Source organism: Vombatus ursinus, unplaced genomic scaffold (assembly GCF_900497805.2).
Source record: "Vombatus ursinus unplaced genomic scaffold, bare-nosed wombat genome assembly UNPS02014847.1, whole genome shotgun sequence".
Classification (NCBI taxonomy): Eukaryota; Metazoa; Chordata; class Mammalia; order Diprotodontia; family Vombatidae; genus Vombatus; species Vombatus ursinus.
Genome location: NW_020954625.1, coordinates 19,924,339 through 19,945,466, shown reverse-complemented (window position 1 = coordinate 19,945,466; position 21,128 = coordinate 19,924,339). Strand labels below are relative to the sequence as shown.

Here is a 21,128-nt window from a genome sequence, read left to right as displayed (position 1 = left end):
GATGTTTGCCTACAGAAAAGAAGACTGTGTTTGTGTTCAAACAGCAGAGATCAGGATATGTATCTAAGCAATTCCAGGGCCTTCATATACAAGACAGCTTAGCCTTATTCAGTTTACCCCCAGAGGGCTCATCTAAGAGGCATGGGGAAAATTTTTTGTTTGTTTTGTTTTGTTTTATAAGCAGTTTAGGAATGATCAGGAAAAGAAAAGAAAACAAAACAAAACAACTTCCTAACAATATGTGTGTGTTTGGAGGGTGATCCAGCCCTACAATTTCATTATAATCAGAAATCCTGCTAGGCAAGCAGCATTGACCTGTGCTGGTCAATCATGGCTCAGTTATTTGCACTCTACTGAAGCTGCTTAGGGCAGTGAGAACTTAGATGACTTGCCCAGGGGCTAAGATTGACAGTACAGAAATGATCCAGGTGCATACTTTCTAACTCTATCTTTTGTGTTTGTGATTATTCTGAGAGAGTAAAGATAACTGACTGCTCCTTACAGAGACATAAAGATAGCCTTAATGAGTCTTCATTACATCACTTAAAATCACATTATAAAAGATGTCCTCCATTTTACCTATTTAAATTATTCTTTTTTTCCCCAAGTACCAATGACATGTTTATAACCTATACAGAAAAAAAAAATCATTTTAGAAAGTAAAAGAATTAAGTTATTGAAATAGACTGCTACTTACATCCTGTAAGATGATAAAGAAGATATTTTTAGATATGACACTGTGCTTTACTATAAATATTGGATTTATTATTTTTTTAGTGTGTGTGTGTTTGTGTGTATGTGTCTGTATTTCCCCCTAGACCTCTACCTTGTGAGTAGAGCCCAACTTGGGGTAGGCATAGAGCCTTAGAAGCTGGAGGTGCCTCTAAGAGGGTCACTAACCACTTTTTCCAGTATAGATAATAGAGGTGGGGGCTTTGAGCTTCTTTTAAGGAATCGTAATCATAATAAATATGAAAGTGCCCAAGGGGAAAGAATGTAGCCAGCATCTAGTTTCAGGTAAGGTCATACCTCGTTAAGAGGAAAAAAAAAAACAGCAACATAAATTGCTATTTACTACCTGTCATTCAAGAAATATTTCAGCATTGGGTTAGTCTAGAAATAGAATCACAAATGAAAATAGTACCTGACATTGGAGAGCTTACATTTTACTATGAAGTTAGAACATGTTCATGGATAAATAAATGAAGGATATGAAAAATAAATGCAAGAGTGATTGGGAAGTGAGGCACCAGTAACTGGGTAGGTAAGAAAGTTCTCTTGTAAATGGCACTAGAGCTGGGCTTGAAGGGGTGCTGGATTAGGAATTTTGTTGGGGAGTCAGAATTGGGGAATCAGTTAGTGATAGGGAGTGGAGGAAGTACTTTCCAGATGTGGAGGATGTCTCACAAAGGCAGAGACACGGGTGGTGAAATGCTGGGGACAGGGAACAGCAAAGGCTGGTTTGTCTGGAATGTACAGGGTGGGAAAGAGGGCAACATTTGATCAGAACAGGCTTGGTTCCCTGGATGTGGTAAGCCCAATCAAGAATCCATCCAACGAAGAAAGAGACTTTTAACACCCCAGACACACACACACAGACAAACACATAGCTGCTTTAAACTCAATGGGCTGAGCTGGTACCACTTTGACAAGCAGAGAGGATTGCAGGTAATAATAACTAAAATTTGCCAAGTGCTTTGTACTTGAGACTAATGACTATGAAGTACAAAAGACATGTATTATCATCCCCATTTTATAGATAAGGAAACTAAGGCACAGTGATCTTAAGTGACTTGCCAATAATCCTAGTGCCAGTGGTAATATTCAATGCCAGGTTTTCATTTGCCTTCTCCAACCCCAATGTCCAGCTTGGTCTTCTCTCCCCTGTGGGTGCTACATTCCTGTATAATCTCAGGAACCATCTCACTGTTGCAACTGCATCCAGAGCTCTCCGCACAGTGCTTGACATGTAGTGAGGGCTTGATACAGGTCTGTTTGTTGATTTTCCCATGTCATAGCCATACGTATTGGCAGATTTACCTGACCTTCTCCAGCACATGACTGATTCTGACTTGGGGCCTCTTCAACATTTGGCATCAGAAAAACAAGTGAGACCTTGAACATAAATGTCTAATCAGTGGTGGTGAGGGTGATCATGATATGAATCATAATAATAAATATAACAATGTTGAAGATGAGAGTAATAAAGCCACTTCAATACCCTTGTTCTACCATCTATTTGCATTTAGACAGGAAGGCAGAGCCAGTAGGGGCAAAGAGATCTGCCAGGAAGACAGGATGGTTCACTGACCTTGGACAAGTCACTTAACCCCAATTGCCTCACTAAAAAGCAAAAAAAAGAAAAAAAGACATTCAGTGGTACTTCCATTAGATGCAAACTACAAATGACCAAGATGATTAAAAAAATATTCCAAAGATTTGACCCCGGGGAAGTGAAATGATTTGGGAGTAGAAATCAGTGGATCTCCACATTTCAGGCAATCTGGGCTATAAACTGGACCACAACCTATTTTTTCTAAACTCCGGCATTTATACCAACTGTGCCTCATGCCAGTAACATAAGTTTTGTTTTGTTTTGTTTTTAATTTACTTCCTCTTGCTTCGAGTCTCAGCTTACCTATTTCCTGTTACGATTCAGCGGGGGTAGTAGAATGGATAGAACCTCGGGCCTGGAATCAGGAAGACCCAAGATCAAATCTAGCTTCAGACACTTATTAGCTGTGTGACCCTAGGCAGGTCACTTAACCTTTGTTTGCCTCAGTTTCTTTATATGTAAAATGGGGATAATAATAGTGTTGGCATTGTTGTGAGGATCAAATGAGATAATAATTGTATAGGGCTTAGCACAGTCCTTGGCACATAGTAGGAACTACTTAAATATTAGCTATTATTATCCTCTCAGCTGGAAGTAGTCCTTTTCACCTCAGAATTTTATAGAGAACTTTCTAAGGAGCACTCTCTTTGCCTCCATCACTCCCACCTTTGTATTATATTTATCTGCAAAATGACATATTTTTTCTCCCGAAGCCTGTTGCAGGTAGGGATCCGAGGATCAAATATTGAGCTTTCAGAGTCTTCAAAGGTCATCAAACATAATCCTCCCTTTTTAAAGAGAAGGGAAGTGAGGCCCAGAAGAATGAGGTGATGAGCTAAATAGTGACAAAGTTGAAACTTGAACCAAGAATCTTCGACTCTAATTTCTATATACTTCCTCCTGTACCAAATGAGCTTTTCGGTGCCTTGTCATTTTAAAAATCTTTATATTCCCACGACAGATGCTTAATAAATTGATTTTTTTTTAGCAGAAATGAGGCTGATAATGACAAACTATGAAGGGTTTGTTGTGACTGAGGTCATGAATATAAAGCATGTCACGGAACTTCAAATGCCTTTTGAAAGCTGGCTAACATTTTGTGTCTCAGGAACTTATCTGATAATCAGTTATTTATGTCCAAGTCAGGAGAGGTCTTTGAGAGAAAACATTTCAAGGGTGACATAGAGGACACTAAGGAAGAATATTTCCTGAAGAGAGCTTTATTCTACGGCAAAAAGATTAACAGCAGCAGCAGCAACAGATAGGATTTGTATAATACTTCAAGTGCAAAGCACTTCACAGATATTATCTCATTTAATGCTCACAACAACAATGGGGGGGCAGGTGCTATTATTATCCATAATTTTATAGATGAGAAAACTCAAGCAAACAGATGTCAAAAGACTCGCCCAGGGTCACACAGCTAATCAATTGTCAGAAACTGGTTTAAAATTTAGGTCTACCTAACTCAAAACCCAATACTCTATCCGTTGTGACACCTAGCTGCCCAATGGATCTATGATCTCACTGATATAAGCATCCCTTCAAAACTGAAGACTGCAATCCATCCATGACTTACTAACCCATGCAGCATTTTTCTCAGTATTTTTTTTTCTAATTACATGTAAAAAAAATAAATGTTGAGTTCTAAATTCTCCTCCACTCTCCCTCCATTTCGCTCTCATTGAGAAGGCAAGGAATTTAGAATAGATTATACATATGTGCATGCATGCACATGCATATGCAAAACATATTTTCATATTAGACATGTTGTAAAAGAAAATGTAGACCAAAAACAAAACAAAACAAAAACAAACAAAAAAACAAAAAAAAAACAAAAATAAAGTTGAAAAAAATTATGCTTCCATTTGCATCCAGAGTCTATCTTTGGAAGTGGATAGAATTTTTTATCATGTGTCCTGCAAAAATGAATTAGATCATTCTATCACTGAGAATACTTGTCATTCACAATTATTTATCATATAATATTACTTCTACTGTGTACAATATTCTCCTGTGTATGCTCACTTCATTTTGTATCAGTTAATGTAAGTCTTTCAGGTGGTTTTTGTTTGTTTGTTTGTTTGTTTTCTGAAAGCATCCTGCTCATCATTTCTGATACCACAATATTATTCCATCACAATCACATATCACAACTTGTTCAGCTTTTCCTCAATTAATGGGCACCCCCTCAGTTTCAAATTTTTATACCAACACACACACACACACACATACACAACTGCTATAAATATATATATGTATATATATATAGTATACATATATACTATATATATACATATATATATTGTATATATGAGTCCTTTTCCTTTTAAAATCTCTTTGAGATACAGACCTAACAGTGGTATTGCTGGGTCAAAATGTATTCACAGTTTCATAGCTTTTAGGGCATAGTTCCAAATTGCTCTACAGAATGGTTGGATCAGCTCACAACTCCACCAACAATGCATTAGTGTCCCAATTTTCCAATACCTCCTCAAACATTTGTCATTTTTCTTTTCTGTCAATTAGCCACTGTGATAGGCATGAGGTGGTACTTCAGAATTGTTTTAATTTTCACTTCTCTAATTAATAGTGATTTAGAACATTGTGTCATATGACTACAGATATCTTTGATTTCTTTATCTAGAAATTGCCTATCCATATTCTTTGACCATTTATCAATTGAAGAATGACCTGCATTCTTGCAAATTTGACTCAGTTCTATTTTTTTTTGAAATGTGTTTTTATTGGAGAAACTTGCTGTAAACCTCCCCCTCCCCATTGCCCAGTGTTCTGATTTCCTTCTAATCTTGGTGGAATTGGTTTTACTTAAGCAAAAACTTTAATGTAAAAAAAAAATAAAAAAAAATAATAAAAATTACCCATCTAACATCCTGTAATGCTGTCTATCTCTTGTTTGATCATAAATTCTTCCCATATCCATAGATTTGACAAACTATTTTATGCTTCTCTAGTTTGCTTATGATATCTCCTGACAGAAATGATATTAAGAACCCAAAATTTGGGGAGACTCAGTTTTCCCCTTTATCTCTTTTTTTCTTTTCTCACTTTATTTGGATTGCTTTTAAAAAAATATGGCAAATATGGAAATGTGTTTTGCACGATTTCACATGTATAATTGATATATTGCTTGCCTTCTCAGTGGGCATGGGAAGGGGTTGGAGGGAGGGAAAGAATTTGGAACTCAAAATTTAAAAAGAAAAGAATGTTAAAAATAAATAACAAAAATAAAAATAAAATGAAGATCTCATGTGATATGGAGCCTTCTGCCTCCTATGGCAGTCCATTCCACCTTGGGACATGTCTAAGTGGTAGGAGGTTTTTCCCTTGAGTAGGCCTACATTTTCCTCCTGATAACTTCTACTCAGTTATTTTGGTTTTTTTTCTTTCTTTTTTTTCTTTTTAACATGTGTTTTTAAAACGTTGGGTTACAAATTTTCTCCCTTTCTCTCTCCCCACCCACCCTCATTAAAAAGGCAAGTATCTCGATACAGGTTATAGATGTGTAGTTATGCAAAACACTTCCATAGTAGTCCTGTTGTGAAAAACTAAGTATATTTTCCTTCATCCTATCCTACCCCCCATTTATTCTATTCTTTCTTTTGACCCAGTCCCTCCTCATAAGTGTTTGCTTTTGAATATCCCCACCCCCAATATGCCCTCCCCTCTATCGATCCCCTGCTCTCTTGTCCCCTTCCCCCCCTTATTTTTCAGGTAAGGGGTAAGATAGATTTCCATACCCCATTGTGTATGTTATTCCCTCCTTAATCCAAATCTTATGAGAATGAGATTCACTCATTCCCCCTCACCTTCCCCCATTTCCCCTCCACTGTAAAAGCCTTTTCTTGTCTGTTTCATGTGAGATAATTTAGCCCATTCTACTTCTCCCTTTCTCTTCCCAGTATAATCCTCTCTCACCCTGTAATTTTGTTTTCCAGATACCACCCCTTCATATTCAACTCACCCTGCACCCTCTATCTATCTATCTATCTATCTATCTATACATCATATAATTTTTTTTCCCTCCAACTACCCTAATACTGACAATGGACTCATGAGTTACAAATATCTTCTTTCCCTACAGGGATGTAAACAGTTAAACCTTAATAAGTCTCTTATGATTTCTCTTTTCTGTTTACCTCTTCCATGTTTCACTTGAGTCTTGTATTTGAAGGTCACATTTTCTATTCAGCTCTGGTCTTTTCCACAGGAATGCTTGAAAGTCCCCTATTTCATTGAATGACCATTTTATCCACTGAAGGATTATACTTAGTTTTGCTGGGCAGGTGATTCCAAATTGTAGTCCTAACTCCTTTGCCATCTGGAATATCATACTCTATGCTCTCCGGACCCTTAATGTAGAAGCTGCGAAATCTTGTGTTATTCTGATTGTGTTTCCACAATACTTGAATTGTTTTCTTTTGGCTGCTTGCAATATCTTCTTCTTGACCAGGGGATTCTGGAATTTGACTACAACATTCCTAGGAGTTTTCCTTTGGGGATCTCTTTCAGTAGGAGATCGGTGGATTCTTTCCATTTCTATTTTGCCCTCTGGCTCTAAAATATCAGGGCAGTTTTCCTTGATAATTTCTTGAAAGATGATGTCCAGGTTCTTTTTTTGATCATGGCTTTCAGATAGTTCAATAATTTATAATTTCTCTCTCCTGGATCTATTTTCCAGGTCAGTTGTTTTTCCAATGAAATATTTCACATTCTCTTCTATTTTTTCATTCTTTTTGATTAGTGTTACAGTGCCTTGATTTCTCAAATTGTTACTAGCTTCCAATTTCTCCATTCTAGTTTTTAAGGAAGTATTTTCATCAGTAAGCTTTTGGACTTCCTTTTCCATTTGGCCAATTTTGCTTTTTAGGGCATTCTTCTCCTCATTGGCTTTTTGGACCTCTTTTGCCATTTGGGTTAGGCTATTTTTTAAGGTGTTATTTTTAAGGTGTTATTTTTTTTGGGTCTCCTTTAACATCACTTTCAGTTTTTCCTCTTCTTCTCTTGCTTCTCAAAATCCTTTTTGAGCTCTTCCATGACCTGGGACCAATTCATATTTTTCTTGGAGGCTTTGGATGTGAGGGCTTTGACTTTGTTGTCTTCTTCTGGTTGTATGTTTTGATCTTCTTTGTCACCAAAGTAAGATAATATAGTCTGACTCTTTTTGCTCTGCTTGTTTATGATCTCAGCCAATTACTTGAGTTATAGACTCTTTGTTAAGGTAGGAGTCTGTTTCCAGAGTGAAAATGTACTGTCCCAAGCTTCAGTGTTTTTGTGCAGCTGTTTTCAGAGATACTTCTAGGGACCTATAAATTTTCAGTTCTTCCAAGGTGCTATGATCATGGACGAGGTGTTTACTCTTTTTCTGGCCTGTGTTCTGGTCTATGAGTACTCTTTTCTGTCTTGGAACTGTGAGGAGGGTTTCCTCTCCACCACCACAACAAGCTCCACCACACCAACTCTCCTTCTTGCCGCAGGACCGCCCCTCAGAACTGTGACCCAGATCCAAGCATGGGCAAAGCAAGAGATTCCTGCCTCAGCACTGGCAAAGAGATCCCTGCAATCCCCCTCTTATCAGTCACTCAATTCCTCCTCAATCTGTGGCCCAAAAGCTTAGGAGGCAGCTGCGGCCCGCGCTTGGGACTTGCGGCTGAGACCTAGCTTCTCTCTAACTGAAGTTACAGATTTTTCCTACTGATCTTCCAAGTTGTCTTTGGCATTTGTGGGTTGAAAAGTCTGGAAACCGCCACAGCTGCCCGCTATTCAGCCCTCTGAGGCCTGCTCCAGGGTCACTGCAGCCTGTGCACCCACGCTGGACTGCGCTCCTCTCCCAGCCCAGCGCAAAATACCTTTCTGATCAACCATCCAAACTGTCTTTGACTGGAAATGTATTTCACTCTGTCTTTTTGTGGGTTCTGCTGCTTTAGAATTTGTTTAGAGCCATTTTTAGTAGGTATTTGGAGGGGTTTGGGGGAGATCTCAAGCAAGTCACTGCTTTTACTCTGCCATCTTGGCTCCACTCTCTCCCCTTTATATTAATCCCCATTTCAAGAACTCAGTCTCTAAAGGTTGAGGTAACCTGTTATCTATCTGCACTCCACCAAGGTGAGGAAGATATAATGTTTGCTCAGGCTTGGGTGGGTCACAAATTCTTTGAATAGACTGCCCAAGACTTGGGGGAGGGGACTTAAAATGGATGACATAATCAAAGTTCAGGTCCAGCCCCTTATTATAATATTCATTCTCTCATTGTTTACTAATCAGAGTTCATTGCCATCCTTTTGAATATTCCTTTTCCAAAAGAATATATAAGCCATGAGCCTGCCATCATGATTGTCTTTGGTCTAAGAGAAAGAGGGTGAAATGACCATCCCTTTATTAAAATGCTTGCATTATTAATACAATTATTAAAATACCCAGAAATTATGTCTCTCAAACCTTTTTAAACATCGCACACCCTTTATGTCTAAATCATATTCCTATTTTGACCTATCTTATTATTAATTTGTGAGATGTTGATTTATACCTAGTTTCTGCCAACTGCTTTCCAGTTTTCCCAGTTTTCATGAAACAATGAACTTTTGTCTCCCAAATTGGCATCTTTGTGTTTGTCAAAAACTACATGACCATGGTCACTTACCACTGTGTATTATCTTCCTAATCTGACCCACCACTCCATTTCTTAGCCAGTATCAGATTCTTTTAATGATTACTGCTTTGTAATTCAGTTTGAGATCTGGTATATTTAAGCCACCTGCCTTCACATATTTTATTTTTCATTGATTCCCTTCATATTCTTGAACTTTTGTTCTTTCAGGTGAAGTTTCTTATTATTTTTTTTCTTCCTTTACAAAATATTTGGTAAATTGGTATGGCACTGAATAAGTAACCTACTTCAGGTAGAATTTCCATTTTTAATATACTGACTCAATCTACCTATGAACAATTAATACTTTTTCCAATTGTTTAGATCTCACTGTATTTGTGTGAAAAAGTGTTTTGTAATTGTGTTCATATGGTACCTAGGTTTGTCTTAGCAGACAGGCTCCCAAGTATTTTATGATGTCAACACTTATGTTAAATGGAATTTATCTTTCTTTGTCTTGCTGCTGGACTTTGTTAATAATATATAGAAATAATGATGATTTATGTGGGATTATATTATATCCGGCCACTTTGCTCAAGTTGTTAATTATTTCAACCAGTTTTTTTAAGTTAATTCTCTAGTATTCTCCAACGTATATCATTATATCATCTGCAAAGAGTAATAGTTTTGTTTCCTCATTGCCTATTCTAATTCTTTCAATTTCTTCTTATTGCTATAGCTAACACTTCTAATACAATATTGAATAATAGTGGTGATAATAGACATTGTTGCTTAACTCCAATCTTATCGAGAAGGGTTCTAGATTATCCCCATTACAGATAATGTTTGCTGATGCCAACCTGTACACCTCTTTTCCATGTGGTATCATGAGACTGACACAGAGGAACCAATCAATGGGCTTGGGGCTTCTTTATACTTTCTCTTGACATTCTAAGTTTTCCAATGAACACATAAATAATCAGTAATTTCTGTTTCATCAAATGACAGGTCTATTTCATACACACACACGCACACACACACACACACACATATATACATAAAAATATTAAATCATCACGTGGTATCTTCTGTTGTAATTCCTAGTTTATAATGAGTTGCAATCCATTCATATTCTCTTTGAGCTTCTCCATTGCCTTTTGGTTGATAATCATTTTTGATATTCTAGAACTGAGGAAAATAGTGCAATGTATTCTTCTTATTATTGATATTTCTTTGTATATTGAGTGCTTAATACAGTATCTGGAACATAGGTATTATGTCGATTTATTTGTTGATTTACTGATCTCATATCTTCTTGTTTAAATCTTGTGATTTCAGGTTACCACCAAGGACTCCTATTAAAGATATTTTGATATATTTAGTGTGTCTAACCTCCAATCCTGCTTCCTTTATACCTCATCATTCAGGACGGAGATACCTCTCACTTAGTACCAGATCTTTGAAGTCTATCTTTTTAGGAACGAAGATTTTCACATTTTAAATATACATTTATTCTTATAAAAAAGATCTATTCAAGTGATATCCAAAAGCATTTTTTTTGCTCGAAAGTGATCATCTTTCACAAATGTCTACTCCCTGTAAAAATCAATATGCAAAATACATTTTAAAACATTCATACTTTAGGGAAGATCGCTAACCAATTGGAAAACCCACAAATTCATACAAATTCCATTGGAAATTGTCCTAAAAGGATCAATAGTACTGAACACATTCTTCCCTTCCTCTTGCCCTCTTTTCTTCTCTTACCCCATTTTCTCTGGACTAAATACATTGCTTGTTGTCTATTCTACCATCATGTTTTTGTTTTGTTTTGTTTTGTTTTTGGTACCTCTAGCTTCATTTTCCCCTTAGAACTCTGCTTCCTTCTTTGGTGATCTTATATTTTCCCATAACTTCATCCATCACCACTGTGGGCATTGCTCCCTGCCTTCATTTACCCTACAGGCCCACCAAACAGGATGGCTTACTCCTCTAAAATTGTTCTCCTTGCTTCCAATTTGTGTCTTAGTTCATGCCATTCCCTGTGACCCCAACAAAGCAACACCACTAAATCTCAATATCCACATTTGGATTTCTTCTTTCCTACTCTCCATTTATCACAGTTGGTCCCTTTTCTTAGTGTTTATGTTCCATTTCCTATCATGGTTCTCCGTGTATATGTTTTCTTCTACTACCTTGGCCATGACTGAGGAGGGCAGGGATTGGTGTACCATTCTAGTTTGTTGTTGTCATCGTCATCATCATTGTTATTATTGTTTTTGAAATCTCCCTTCCAAGCAAAATGTTTTGTACATTTTTTTGGGGAAAGGGGGAGGTGTGGAATAGCTTTGCTCCCCCATTATGATGACCTCCCAGATGAGGGATCACTTTACTTTTTTATTTAAAGCTGTTCAAGCTCAGCAACGTTCTTGGGATGTAATCAATCTTAAACACATGCCCCCCTCTGCCAGCACATCAGAGCAGATTGGTCACTCCTACTTAGTAGCTAAATTTCCCAGTGTTGCCTGGAGCACTGAGAAGTTAAGTGATTTGCCCGGTGTGGCACAGCCAATAAGTATAAGAGAAGTGACTTGAACCTAACAAGGGGTTTAAGCCAAAGACTGGCCTACTAAATGCAGAGTTAATAATTTGATATTTTTGATGATTTTTGAACTCCAAGAAGGAATTGTGCACTTTATCATATCATAGATAACATATCACTCATATCAACTAATATTTATCTACCATCTACATACCTATCTATCTATTCATGCATACATGTCTGTATATGTATATATGTCAGCTAAGTGGATAGTTTTATGGGCCTGGAGTCAGACAGACCTGAGTTCAAATTCAGCCTCAGGCACTCACTAGCTGTGTGAACCTAGACAAGTCTATTATCCTCTGTTTGCCTTGATCCACTGGAGAAGAAAATGGCAAACAACTCCATTAGCTTTGCCAAAAAAACCCCATACAAGATCACAAACTGCCAGATACAATTGAATTACTGAAAAACAACAATAATATATATATATATGTGCAGATAAAATGTATATTAATGTTTTCAACAAATAGCACTCTAGTGTCATGCTGATTTGTTTAATCCCTAAATTCTTTATGACAGCATTATAGTTGTAAAAAGTGAAATATCTTGGTAAAGAAGCTATTGGTTTGATTTCAGAAACATCAAGGGTAGAGGAAGTCAAGGGAGTTTCTCTAATACCTAGAGATGGAAATACTGCCAAAATATAATTTATTCTGGGGTATTTTCGTTTTAAACCATTTCCATTTTTTCCCCTGTAAGTTTTGATGGATACAAGACTATGGAAGTTCCAAAGGGTGATCCTCCCATGGAAAGACAAAATCATCTCATCTTAGCCAGTTGACTTTGAGTCTGTGGTGATTTTATTGATGTGGAGAAATCCCAGGGACTCCCTGCATCAACACAGATTGGCACTTGCTCAGTAAATTATAGCTTTAGTTATCAAGGGCGCTGAGTAGCTATGTGATTTGTCCCAGGATACAGGAGGAATGTGTTAGGACTTGAATCCAAGCCATCCCATCTCCCCTGTGGTTTTCGAGCCATGACAACACACTACTGCCTTTTACTTCTTACTTTACCACAGAGTTGCACATAGTCTAGGATGGAGAAATCAAGTCAGTTTACTAACAAGAAAAAGCTAAAAGCTTTGTTCAGGAGCTGAGACTGGCATCAGAAAGATGGCATCTCTCTTCAGAGATTGTTTCCTGTGGGATTATAGGATACTAGGGATTTGATAATAGACCGATAGCCAGAGCTGAGGTTTTCTTTTAACATCTCAGTTTTTACACACAGTATAAAAGGGAATGTGGCCAGTACTTCATGTCCACTCAATTCAAAGAAAGAATTTACTAAGTTAGTATAAGGTACATGGAGGTCACTGTAGCCAGCACTGGGCACCACTTGAGGGCATCTCAGGGTGACATTGACATAGCCTTGGCAGGGTTCTCTATGGTTGGCATATTTTGTGAATTGTAGAAAGAGTGACTTTGAGCATTTCCTAGTTTGTACTATGTCACTTTCCAATGGAACAAAGGCATTGAACCTATGCCACATTCCCCATCACTCTCTGCCACCTTACTTTGCCCCTGGAGGATCCTTGTATAGATGCTTGGAGAAATTAGCTTTAATCAGTGGAAAGAGGGATTAAAGTAGGCTGCCATCACTGTTGTAATTACTTGGCAAAACAAACCAGTGCAGAATAAACTGTGAATGCAGCCTTGTTCTACCAGCTACCAAACGCTATTTTAACAAGCTCAAGTATCTGAGAGAGGGGGCACAACAGTAATTAGAGTGGGGTCACTAGGGCTTTGTGCAAGCTAACATGTAAGGCAGGGTATCCCTCAATGGGTGGTATACTTCCTCCCAGAAAAGGTCTGGAGGCTTTCCTTTACCGGTCCGTGTTTCATGATTGCTGGAAGAAGCAGATCCCCAGAGAGAAGGAAGTGGAGGCCTGGGACATCTGAGCTTAAGGCGGGCATGAAAAGGACCAGGCTTGGCAGTCTTCCTGCATTACTGCCCTTGCAGTTAGATTTTGTCTCTTTGGACTAATCTGAATTGCCATTTGCATGTGTGTGCACACACCCACACCCACACCCACACACATACACATACTCGCCACCTTCCTGCTTCCCGATTGTATTTGTCCTACTGTCTGAAGACACTGAGTACTATTGGAAACAGTGAAGTGTTTTGTTTTCCCACTTAAAAGGCTAATTCCTCTTGTATCCCTATTTACCCAAGACCAAAATTCCTGTTTCTGAAGGGCACAATTTATGGTTACAAAGAAAATAAGTAGAGTGAATGGATTCTTTTGATTTAAGTTTACTGCCTATGACAGTGTACTCATTTGATGGTTAGGTAAATGGCAACCCAACTGTACTCATTATCTGGCAGATCTTGGAAGATGTGAGAAAAAGAGAAAAGATCGGTAACTACTTTTCACCTCAACAGGAAGAAATAGCCCTTATACTGTGGGATGAATTGTTTCCCTATGTCTGAATGTCTGAGAACAAACAGAATAACAGACTGATTCTCCTATCAAATACTACCTGGTTGCAAACTGATGTAATCTTTCTCTGTCATTAGAGAATATATGACACCCCTTGAGATTTCAAAACAGATGAGCAGATTATGACACAAGTGGTGTGTATCTCCATCCCCCAAAGTCCTTTTGTAACTCATAAATATTCAGGAGAAACAGAAAATGGAGATTGAAAAAACTGTTTAGAAGGCCCATGACTGTTTTAAAGCAAACTATGATACACACATAGTCTGAGTCCCAAACTTAAGGCTACTGGAAATAGAAATTGAGGTTACTCATAGAAAAATCATCAGAATGAGCAAAAAGTTAACCTTCCTCCATCAGAAGAGCTAGCACACCACATAAATAAATGCTTGTTCAAGGTAAGGTTGGCAAGTAAAAAGGGAAAGGTCTTAGCATAGGTTTGGGTGTTGAGTAGGTTATTACTGATTTGCTTGTCCAGATAAAGAACTGGAGGCATCTTCAATAGCTTCATGTCATCCAATTCATCAAAAAGCATTTATTGAGCACTTACCATGTGTCAAAGACATAGTTTGTCTATGTCCTGAGCAATGGGTTTACAAAACAAAAACAAACAAACAAACAAAAAAGGCAATGCACTACAAAATGGATGCCCTTGTGGATAAACATCAAATACTGATTTCTTCTTAAATTCCAAATTTATGGGCAAAAAAAAATTCTTTCGTCTCTATTGTTTTCCCTTCATCTCTCAGCCTGGCTCAGAACTCATTTTTGAGGAGGTTGCCACAATGCCAAATGCAAAATAGAAGCTCCAAGCTTCTCTCTAGACTGTTTCTTGGCTTTCCCTTTCTCTCATTACCACATTTCACCTGCCAAACTTTTGTGGAAATACATCCAGCCTGGGAACCATTAGTGCTTTAATTGATCTGCATGTGTCCATTCAAGGATAGGAAGATGCCCAGTGCTTGACTACAGGGTACATGTGTTCTGCAGCCATTGACATCACCTGTGTGGAGCCGGGCTCAAGCCAAGTGCACTTTTCTGGAATCCTTCGCTCAGAGACATCAGTTAAGCCAAGTATAGTTAAGTCAAGCAGAGTTTTGGACAATGACCATGACTATGAAGGAATGTCCAAATCTTCCCAAAGAATCTTTACAATAAAGCAAAAAAACAAACAAACAAAAACAAAACAAACAAACAAAAAACTAGTGGCTATGATATGCTGGGAATCCTTTGTCACAGTACCACAATAAATTGCCCAAAATAACTACCAACAGGAAAAAAAGAATAGATTTTTTTTTTATCAATGTTCGAATCTAAGGTCAATCAGTCTAGCTTTAAAGTGTGCTTTTGCGGACCACTCCTGTTCAGATTCAGTAGATTATATGTGTTTGGAAGGGTGTACAGGCAGAGAACAGTAACAAATGAAACATCCCACTCTGGAATTATCAGGAGGCCTAAGACCCCAGGAAAGGACTCAGAAACTACTTACTAATAACACCTTCTCAGGCACAAATGAGCAGAGAACCTCCCTCCCTATTCAATGAGAAATCCTATTAGAATATTTTTCAACCAAAATATTTGAAGATAAAAACTAGCTTTAAACTGCAACAGAAATGAAATGGGAAGAATGAGGTTATTTGTTGAGTTGGACCAAAGCATATACTCCATAACTTAACTCCCAGCTCACCTCAGAATGATCTTTGATAAACCGCCTTTCTTTAGGCATATTTACAGATGTCCAGAGTACTCACCATTTTTACTTTCTTCGTCAATGGCCACTATTGTTGCAGGTGGGCCTCCCCGAGCCAGCTTACAATCTAAAAGTGTGGGAAAAGAAAGAAAAAAAAGTCTATAACTTCATCATTCAAGAAAGAAAAACAGATCCTAAGTTCATATTGGTGGCTGATAAAAGGAAGATCATTAACAAAAAATGCATAACGGATGAAGATATTTTACTGTAAAGTCTCTCATGGCCCATGTCCATGCCTTCCCGTATCAGAACATGAGTCACTCAACATAGGCTATGCCTATTCAGATCTGGCTGTCAAGACACCAGCGGGGACCAGTGTTGAGCAGAAGTCCTTCAGGACAGAGATAATGGGATGGTAATTTAACCCAAAGAAAGAACATAAAGGGATGATTAACAGGGATAAATTATAATTAAAGCTTCACAACAGAAACAAAGATAATTGTAATTTAATTGTGATAAAGGATCTAATTAAACAGAGTGGAGAGAATTCTAATGATGCTCCATGAAGGGATACAACAAAGACAGACAAGCCATGTGGAGGAGGTTGGTTTGGGTGTGTGGTCATCTTACCCTCATATTGCCAGTCTGGAGTCAAAAGTATAGAGTCATCAATGGAAGCAGTGCAGAATAATGCAAGAAAGGAAGAAAGAAAGAAAAAATATGTATGTATATATTTGGAGAAGTTGAAAGATATTAAAAGTAGTACACAATAACTGATTCACCTACTGACCCTCCATTCTAGAGCAGGAAAAGAGGAAAACAAACATTGAATTATATAAAATCTACCACTCTTTGAACACACTCACCAACCCATTAAATGTGTATGATTAGTCTCTAAGAAATGAGAATGGCTTTCTAAATTACTGGCACTATGTTCACACGGCTTGCCAAATGGAAAAGAAAAACTCTTTTCTTATGAAGAGTATTACATTACTAGCAGCAGAGTTGTTTATTTTTTCTTAAGTCAGGGTAAGTTACTGAATGAATACTAATGACTAATTAGTTTTGTAGACCTTGATAATGTCCTGCAACACATCCCAGGAGACTCAGGGAGAGAGACTCCCAACAGCCTCAATAGGCCTGGTAATTAAAATGTAAAGACTTTTCATAGAAGAAAACAAATGTCCCTTTCCCAAGTCCCAGAGCAAGAGCTGATTCTCAGTTGGGAAGCAGGGCACTTGATTCTCCTGGAGGTCTGGGATGCCAGGCAGAGTCACAGGGCCAACTGCCCATTCATCCTCATTTGGGAGAATTCAAGGATATCAATTTTGTGAACAAACTTCAGAATGCCATGTTGTTTTCCCATCTAACTTTCCAGGATCATTTCTCATTACACCTTTTCAGATACTCTTGACTCAACATGGCCTGGCCTGCTAGTTGTTTCCTACGTTTTGCATTCTAATTCCTCTAACTTTATCTTTAGTCAAGCTCTCTCCCATACCTGAAATGCACATCTGGCTCACAGCTGACTCTTACCATCCCTTGTTTCCTTTGATGCTCATCTGAGGTATCACCTTTCCAAATCAGCCCAGCTGTTAGAGTGCTTTCCCTCTTAAACTGTTTTAAACTTATCTCTGCAGATTACAAGCTACCCTCCCACAAGAGAATATAAGTTCCTTGAGGAAAGGGACTGCTTAGTTTTAGTTTGCATGCTCCTAATGCCTGACATGTAGAGTAGGTAAAGTACAGTAATATAATGTGATATGATACCTTACAACACAATATGATATAAATTCTTCTCGAGTCAAGATGAATTACATTGATACCAAAATTGTTTCTTTTTTTTTAAATTACAGAGTATTACAGGTTGTGATGTATCATCAGTCTTTTCAGGTCAACTCTCATCAAGTTGTAGTTGGTGGTCAGTGTCTCTCCAACTCAAAGCATGACTTTCCCAGAGTCACACAACCAGTAAGCCGGTTTGGATTGGAGGCTGGATTGAACTCAGTTCTTCCTGACTCTTCATCCACTTATTTATCCACTATGCAACCTAGCCACCTCCTAAAAAGGGGCTTTTGTCTGGAACCAAGGGACTGGTATAGAGTTATATCCAAAGATATATTGGCCTCAGAGTCAAGAAGACCTGGCTAAAGTCTTGCCTCTAGCAAATATTGACTGTACTTCCCCCTGTGAGTCATTTAATCTCAGATGATGGAGACAGCTGTCTAAGACTTTTTTTGTTTGTTTTTTTGGGGAGAATTTATTTATTTCAATTTCTGAAATAACACAAGCATTTCCATTACATAATTGAATTTAAAAAAAGATGATCACATATGAAACAGTAAATCTGTTATGTACAACTTGCTATTCCTTTTAAATATTTAACACTTTTAGAGAGAAGTAAACAAATAATGAAATAAGGCAGTGGTAGATGCTCAAAAAGTTGCTGAAATGTGATTTAACAGATGTGAATTGATATAGAAAAAAGACCAATTGTTAAATAAATATTATAACCTGAAGTGAACCATATAGATTTATCAAATCTGTTTCTTGCCAGTATTTTCTATAAAAGTTATGTTAATTGGACAAATGCATTTTTTTATTTCTAACGTTTAATGAAAATGCTTCACTTTAGTGACATTTTATTTAAATTAAGCCTTGTAAATTGAAAGTTCACCTTAAAAAAAAAAAGCACTTAAAAATCAAGAAGGTGAGAATTACCCCCAATGTTTCATAGGTCTCCAGAAAATCACTGTTAAGTAGAAAGCAGACATGTTTCAGAAAGGCAGGTAGAAAGAGAATGGTTCTATAGTTGTGTGTGTGTTTCCATTGATGGTCATTTCTAAGGTCCACCACATATGTATTGGAGAGTAGATAGAAGAGATGCCAAAAAAAAAAAATTAGAGAATTTCTTCAACTTGGAAATAGTTCTTGTCTTAAAAGCTGGCTTATGACCACTGTCTAGACACAGAATGTATAATTTCAGAACAGCTTTCTAGTGATCAGAATCTGGGGCCAGATCAACAAACCACAGAATCTCAACCTTGGCTGAAGATCTAGGTTAATTAATTGCTCGGTGAAGAGGGATTGATTGGCTAGTTACTTAATCCCAAAGAAGATTCAGGCTAAATAAGTCCTATCTGAACAAGACTCCCTTGAACTATATCCTTTGGTGGTCTTCCACTCTTTTCTTGAAGACATCCAGGATGACAGTCTCCATTTCACTTTGGTATTGCTCTAATGGTTAGAAAGTCTTTCACCATCATCAAGCCTAAAGTCATCTCCTTGCCAACTCCAATCATTGCTCCTGGGTCTGCCCTCTGAGACAACAGAACAACCCCTCTTCGATGGCAGAGGCCTTCAGATATTTGAGGAATGTCCCCTATAAGACTTTCCTTTAGAATAAACAACCCCTTTCTCTCCAATTAATTCTCATATTCTTTGGTCTTGAGGTCCTCTACTGCTAAATTTGTCCTCTTTAATATCTGTACCCTGTTGATATCTTTTCCGACCTGTGGTATAAACAATACTCTAAAGGTGGCTAACCATAAGAAAAAACTTCTAACTTCTTATTCCTGCTGGAAGCTAGACCTCTCAATGCCACCTAGGATCACATGAGGATTTTTGGCTACCAAGTTACATTGTTGACTTATATTTACTTTGTGGTCCTCAAAAACTCCTAAGTTCCTTTTCAAATTGTAACTTAAAACTGACCCCTCTTTTTTTTGTACTTATGAATTTGACTTTTTTTAAATCAATTGTAACATTTTACATCTGTTCCTATCGAATTGCATCATTTTTGTAAGGAAACTGGAAGAAGAAAAAAAAGATATTTTAGATATTGAAATAAATTCACATTAGAAATTAAAAATGATTGGGTAATAGATTGATTAGAGGTGAAATTTGAAGAAAACAGTTTCTAGAGTAGCATGGAAGATACAAACTTAGAAGAAATAAAGAAAGAAAAAGAAAGGAAGGAAGGAAGGAAGAAGAAAGAAAGAAAGAAAGAAAGAAAGAAAGAAAGAAAGAAAGAAAGAAAGAAAGAAAGAAAGAAAGAAGGAAGGAAGGAAGGAAAAGAAAGACAGAAAGGACCTCCTAGTTCTCCTTTATCTCATTCTCCTTTCCCCTCTTCACCAAAGTCCATTCCCCTTGAGCATCTAAGATCTAAGAGCTTCCACTAAAAAAATCCTAAAATCTTTAAACATTGTCCCAATGTCTTCATTTATATCCAACATTACCTCTCTGCCCTATTCTCGCAGATATTTCCGTCTCTATTAGAAGATAGAATGATAAAGGATTAATCAGAGTAAAGCAAAAACAAACAAATTTTGATCACAACAGCAATCCACGAGTGGAATGACCTACCATGGGAAGTAGTAGGGGTCGCCCATCAAGAGCTCCATTTACATTGGGCTTCTCCCTATCATACTTAATGCTGGATCAGTGGGAGCTGGCTCAGTGGATCTATCTGGCCTTGTACATAGCAGACATACAATAAATGTGCATTGAATTGAAGACATTGTACTGGATCATGCCTGCACCATTGTCCACAGGCTATCTCATGAGACTGCATTTTAACCCACCCCATGAAATCAGGTTTCACTTCAAAGGCTTACATTGGACTTGGGAAATTCAGTCTGAATGCCTATAATTACAGTCAGCGGGTTCCCAATGGGAGCAGGGCATAACTATTATTAAGCAGCCATACAATTAGAAATTAGAGAGCTGCAAATGAGAAGCTATTCTGAGTACAGGAATTGGGGCTAGGGGGATGTAGAGCTTTTCTGTGTCTCCACAGAGGATGCAACAAACCTGTTTCAAACAAGCAAAATTAGGTACAAGGGGAGTCCCAACTGGAGTCTGATTTCTATTTCGAGAGAAAAACTTACAATGAGAAATTCTTGAAAATATCCAGACCTCTATTCTAAGAGGATTGGGTACAAACAAGCAATATGATGTGGCCTAGTATCATTTAAAAAATATATATTTTATTTTATTTGTACATTGGTAGTTTGATTTGATCTTTTCCCTCTATGAAGCAATCCTGTTTTAAGTCTTTCCAAAAAGACAGCTGTTGACTTGGAGTCAGAATGAGAAGAACTGACTCTTCTATTTGAGGGGCCCAGCTCTTCCTAGTAAAGGTAGCTCCTGCCATATTGGCCTGGATGGACTCCTGTTGCCACTACTTAAGTTGGTTTACTTAGAAATCCTTTCATTTTTTATGTGATGCTCTAAGGTAGGGATTCTTAACCTGGGGTTTGTAGATAGATTGCAAGGGGTTTGTGGACTTAAATGGGGGGAAATACATCTTTATTTTCACTAAGCTCAATTGAAATTCAGCTTTTCCTTCAATTATTTGTTTTTAATCCTAAAAAGGAAACCTCCAGATTCACCAGACTGCCAAATAGGATTCAAGACATAAAAGCAGTTTAAAGTCTTTTATTCTAG

At 37.6% G+C, this 21,128-nt stretch overlaps 1 protein-coding gene across 1 annotated transcript in view; it reads right to left on the bottom strand.

The window, feature by feature from the left end:
- The window catches only part of PCDH15 (protocadherin related 15), a 1,147,277-nt gene that overhangs the window by 845,249 nt on the left and 280,900 nt on the right, over positions 1 to 21,128 (bottom strand). Inside the window, exon 3 of the mRNA XM_027840684.1 lies at positions 15,742 to 15,807. Within this exon, the coding sequence (XP_027696485.1) occupies positions 15,742 to 15,807 (66 nt within the window). The remainder of the gene's footprint in view (positions 1 to 15,741; positions 15,808 to 21,128) is intronic.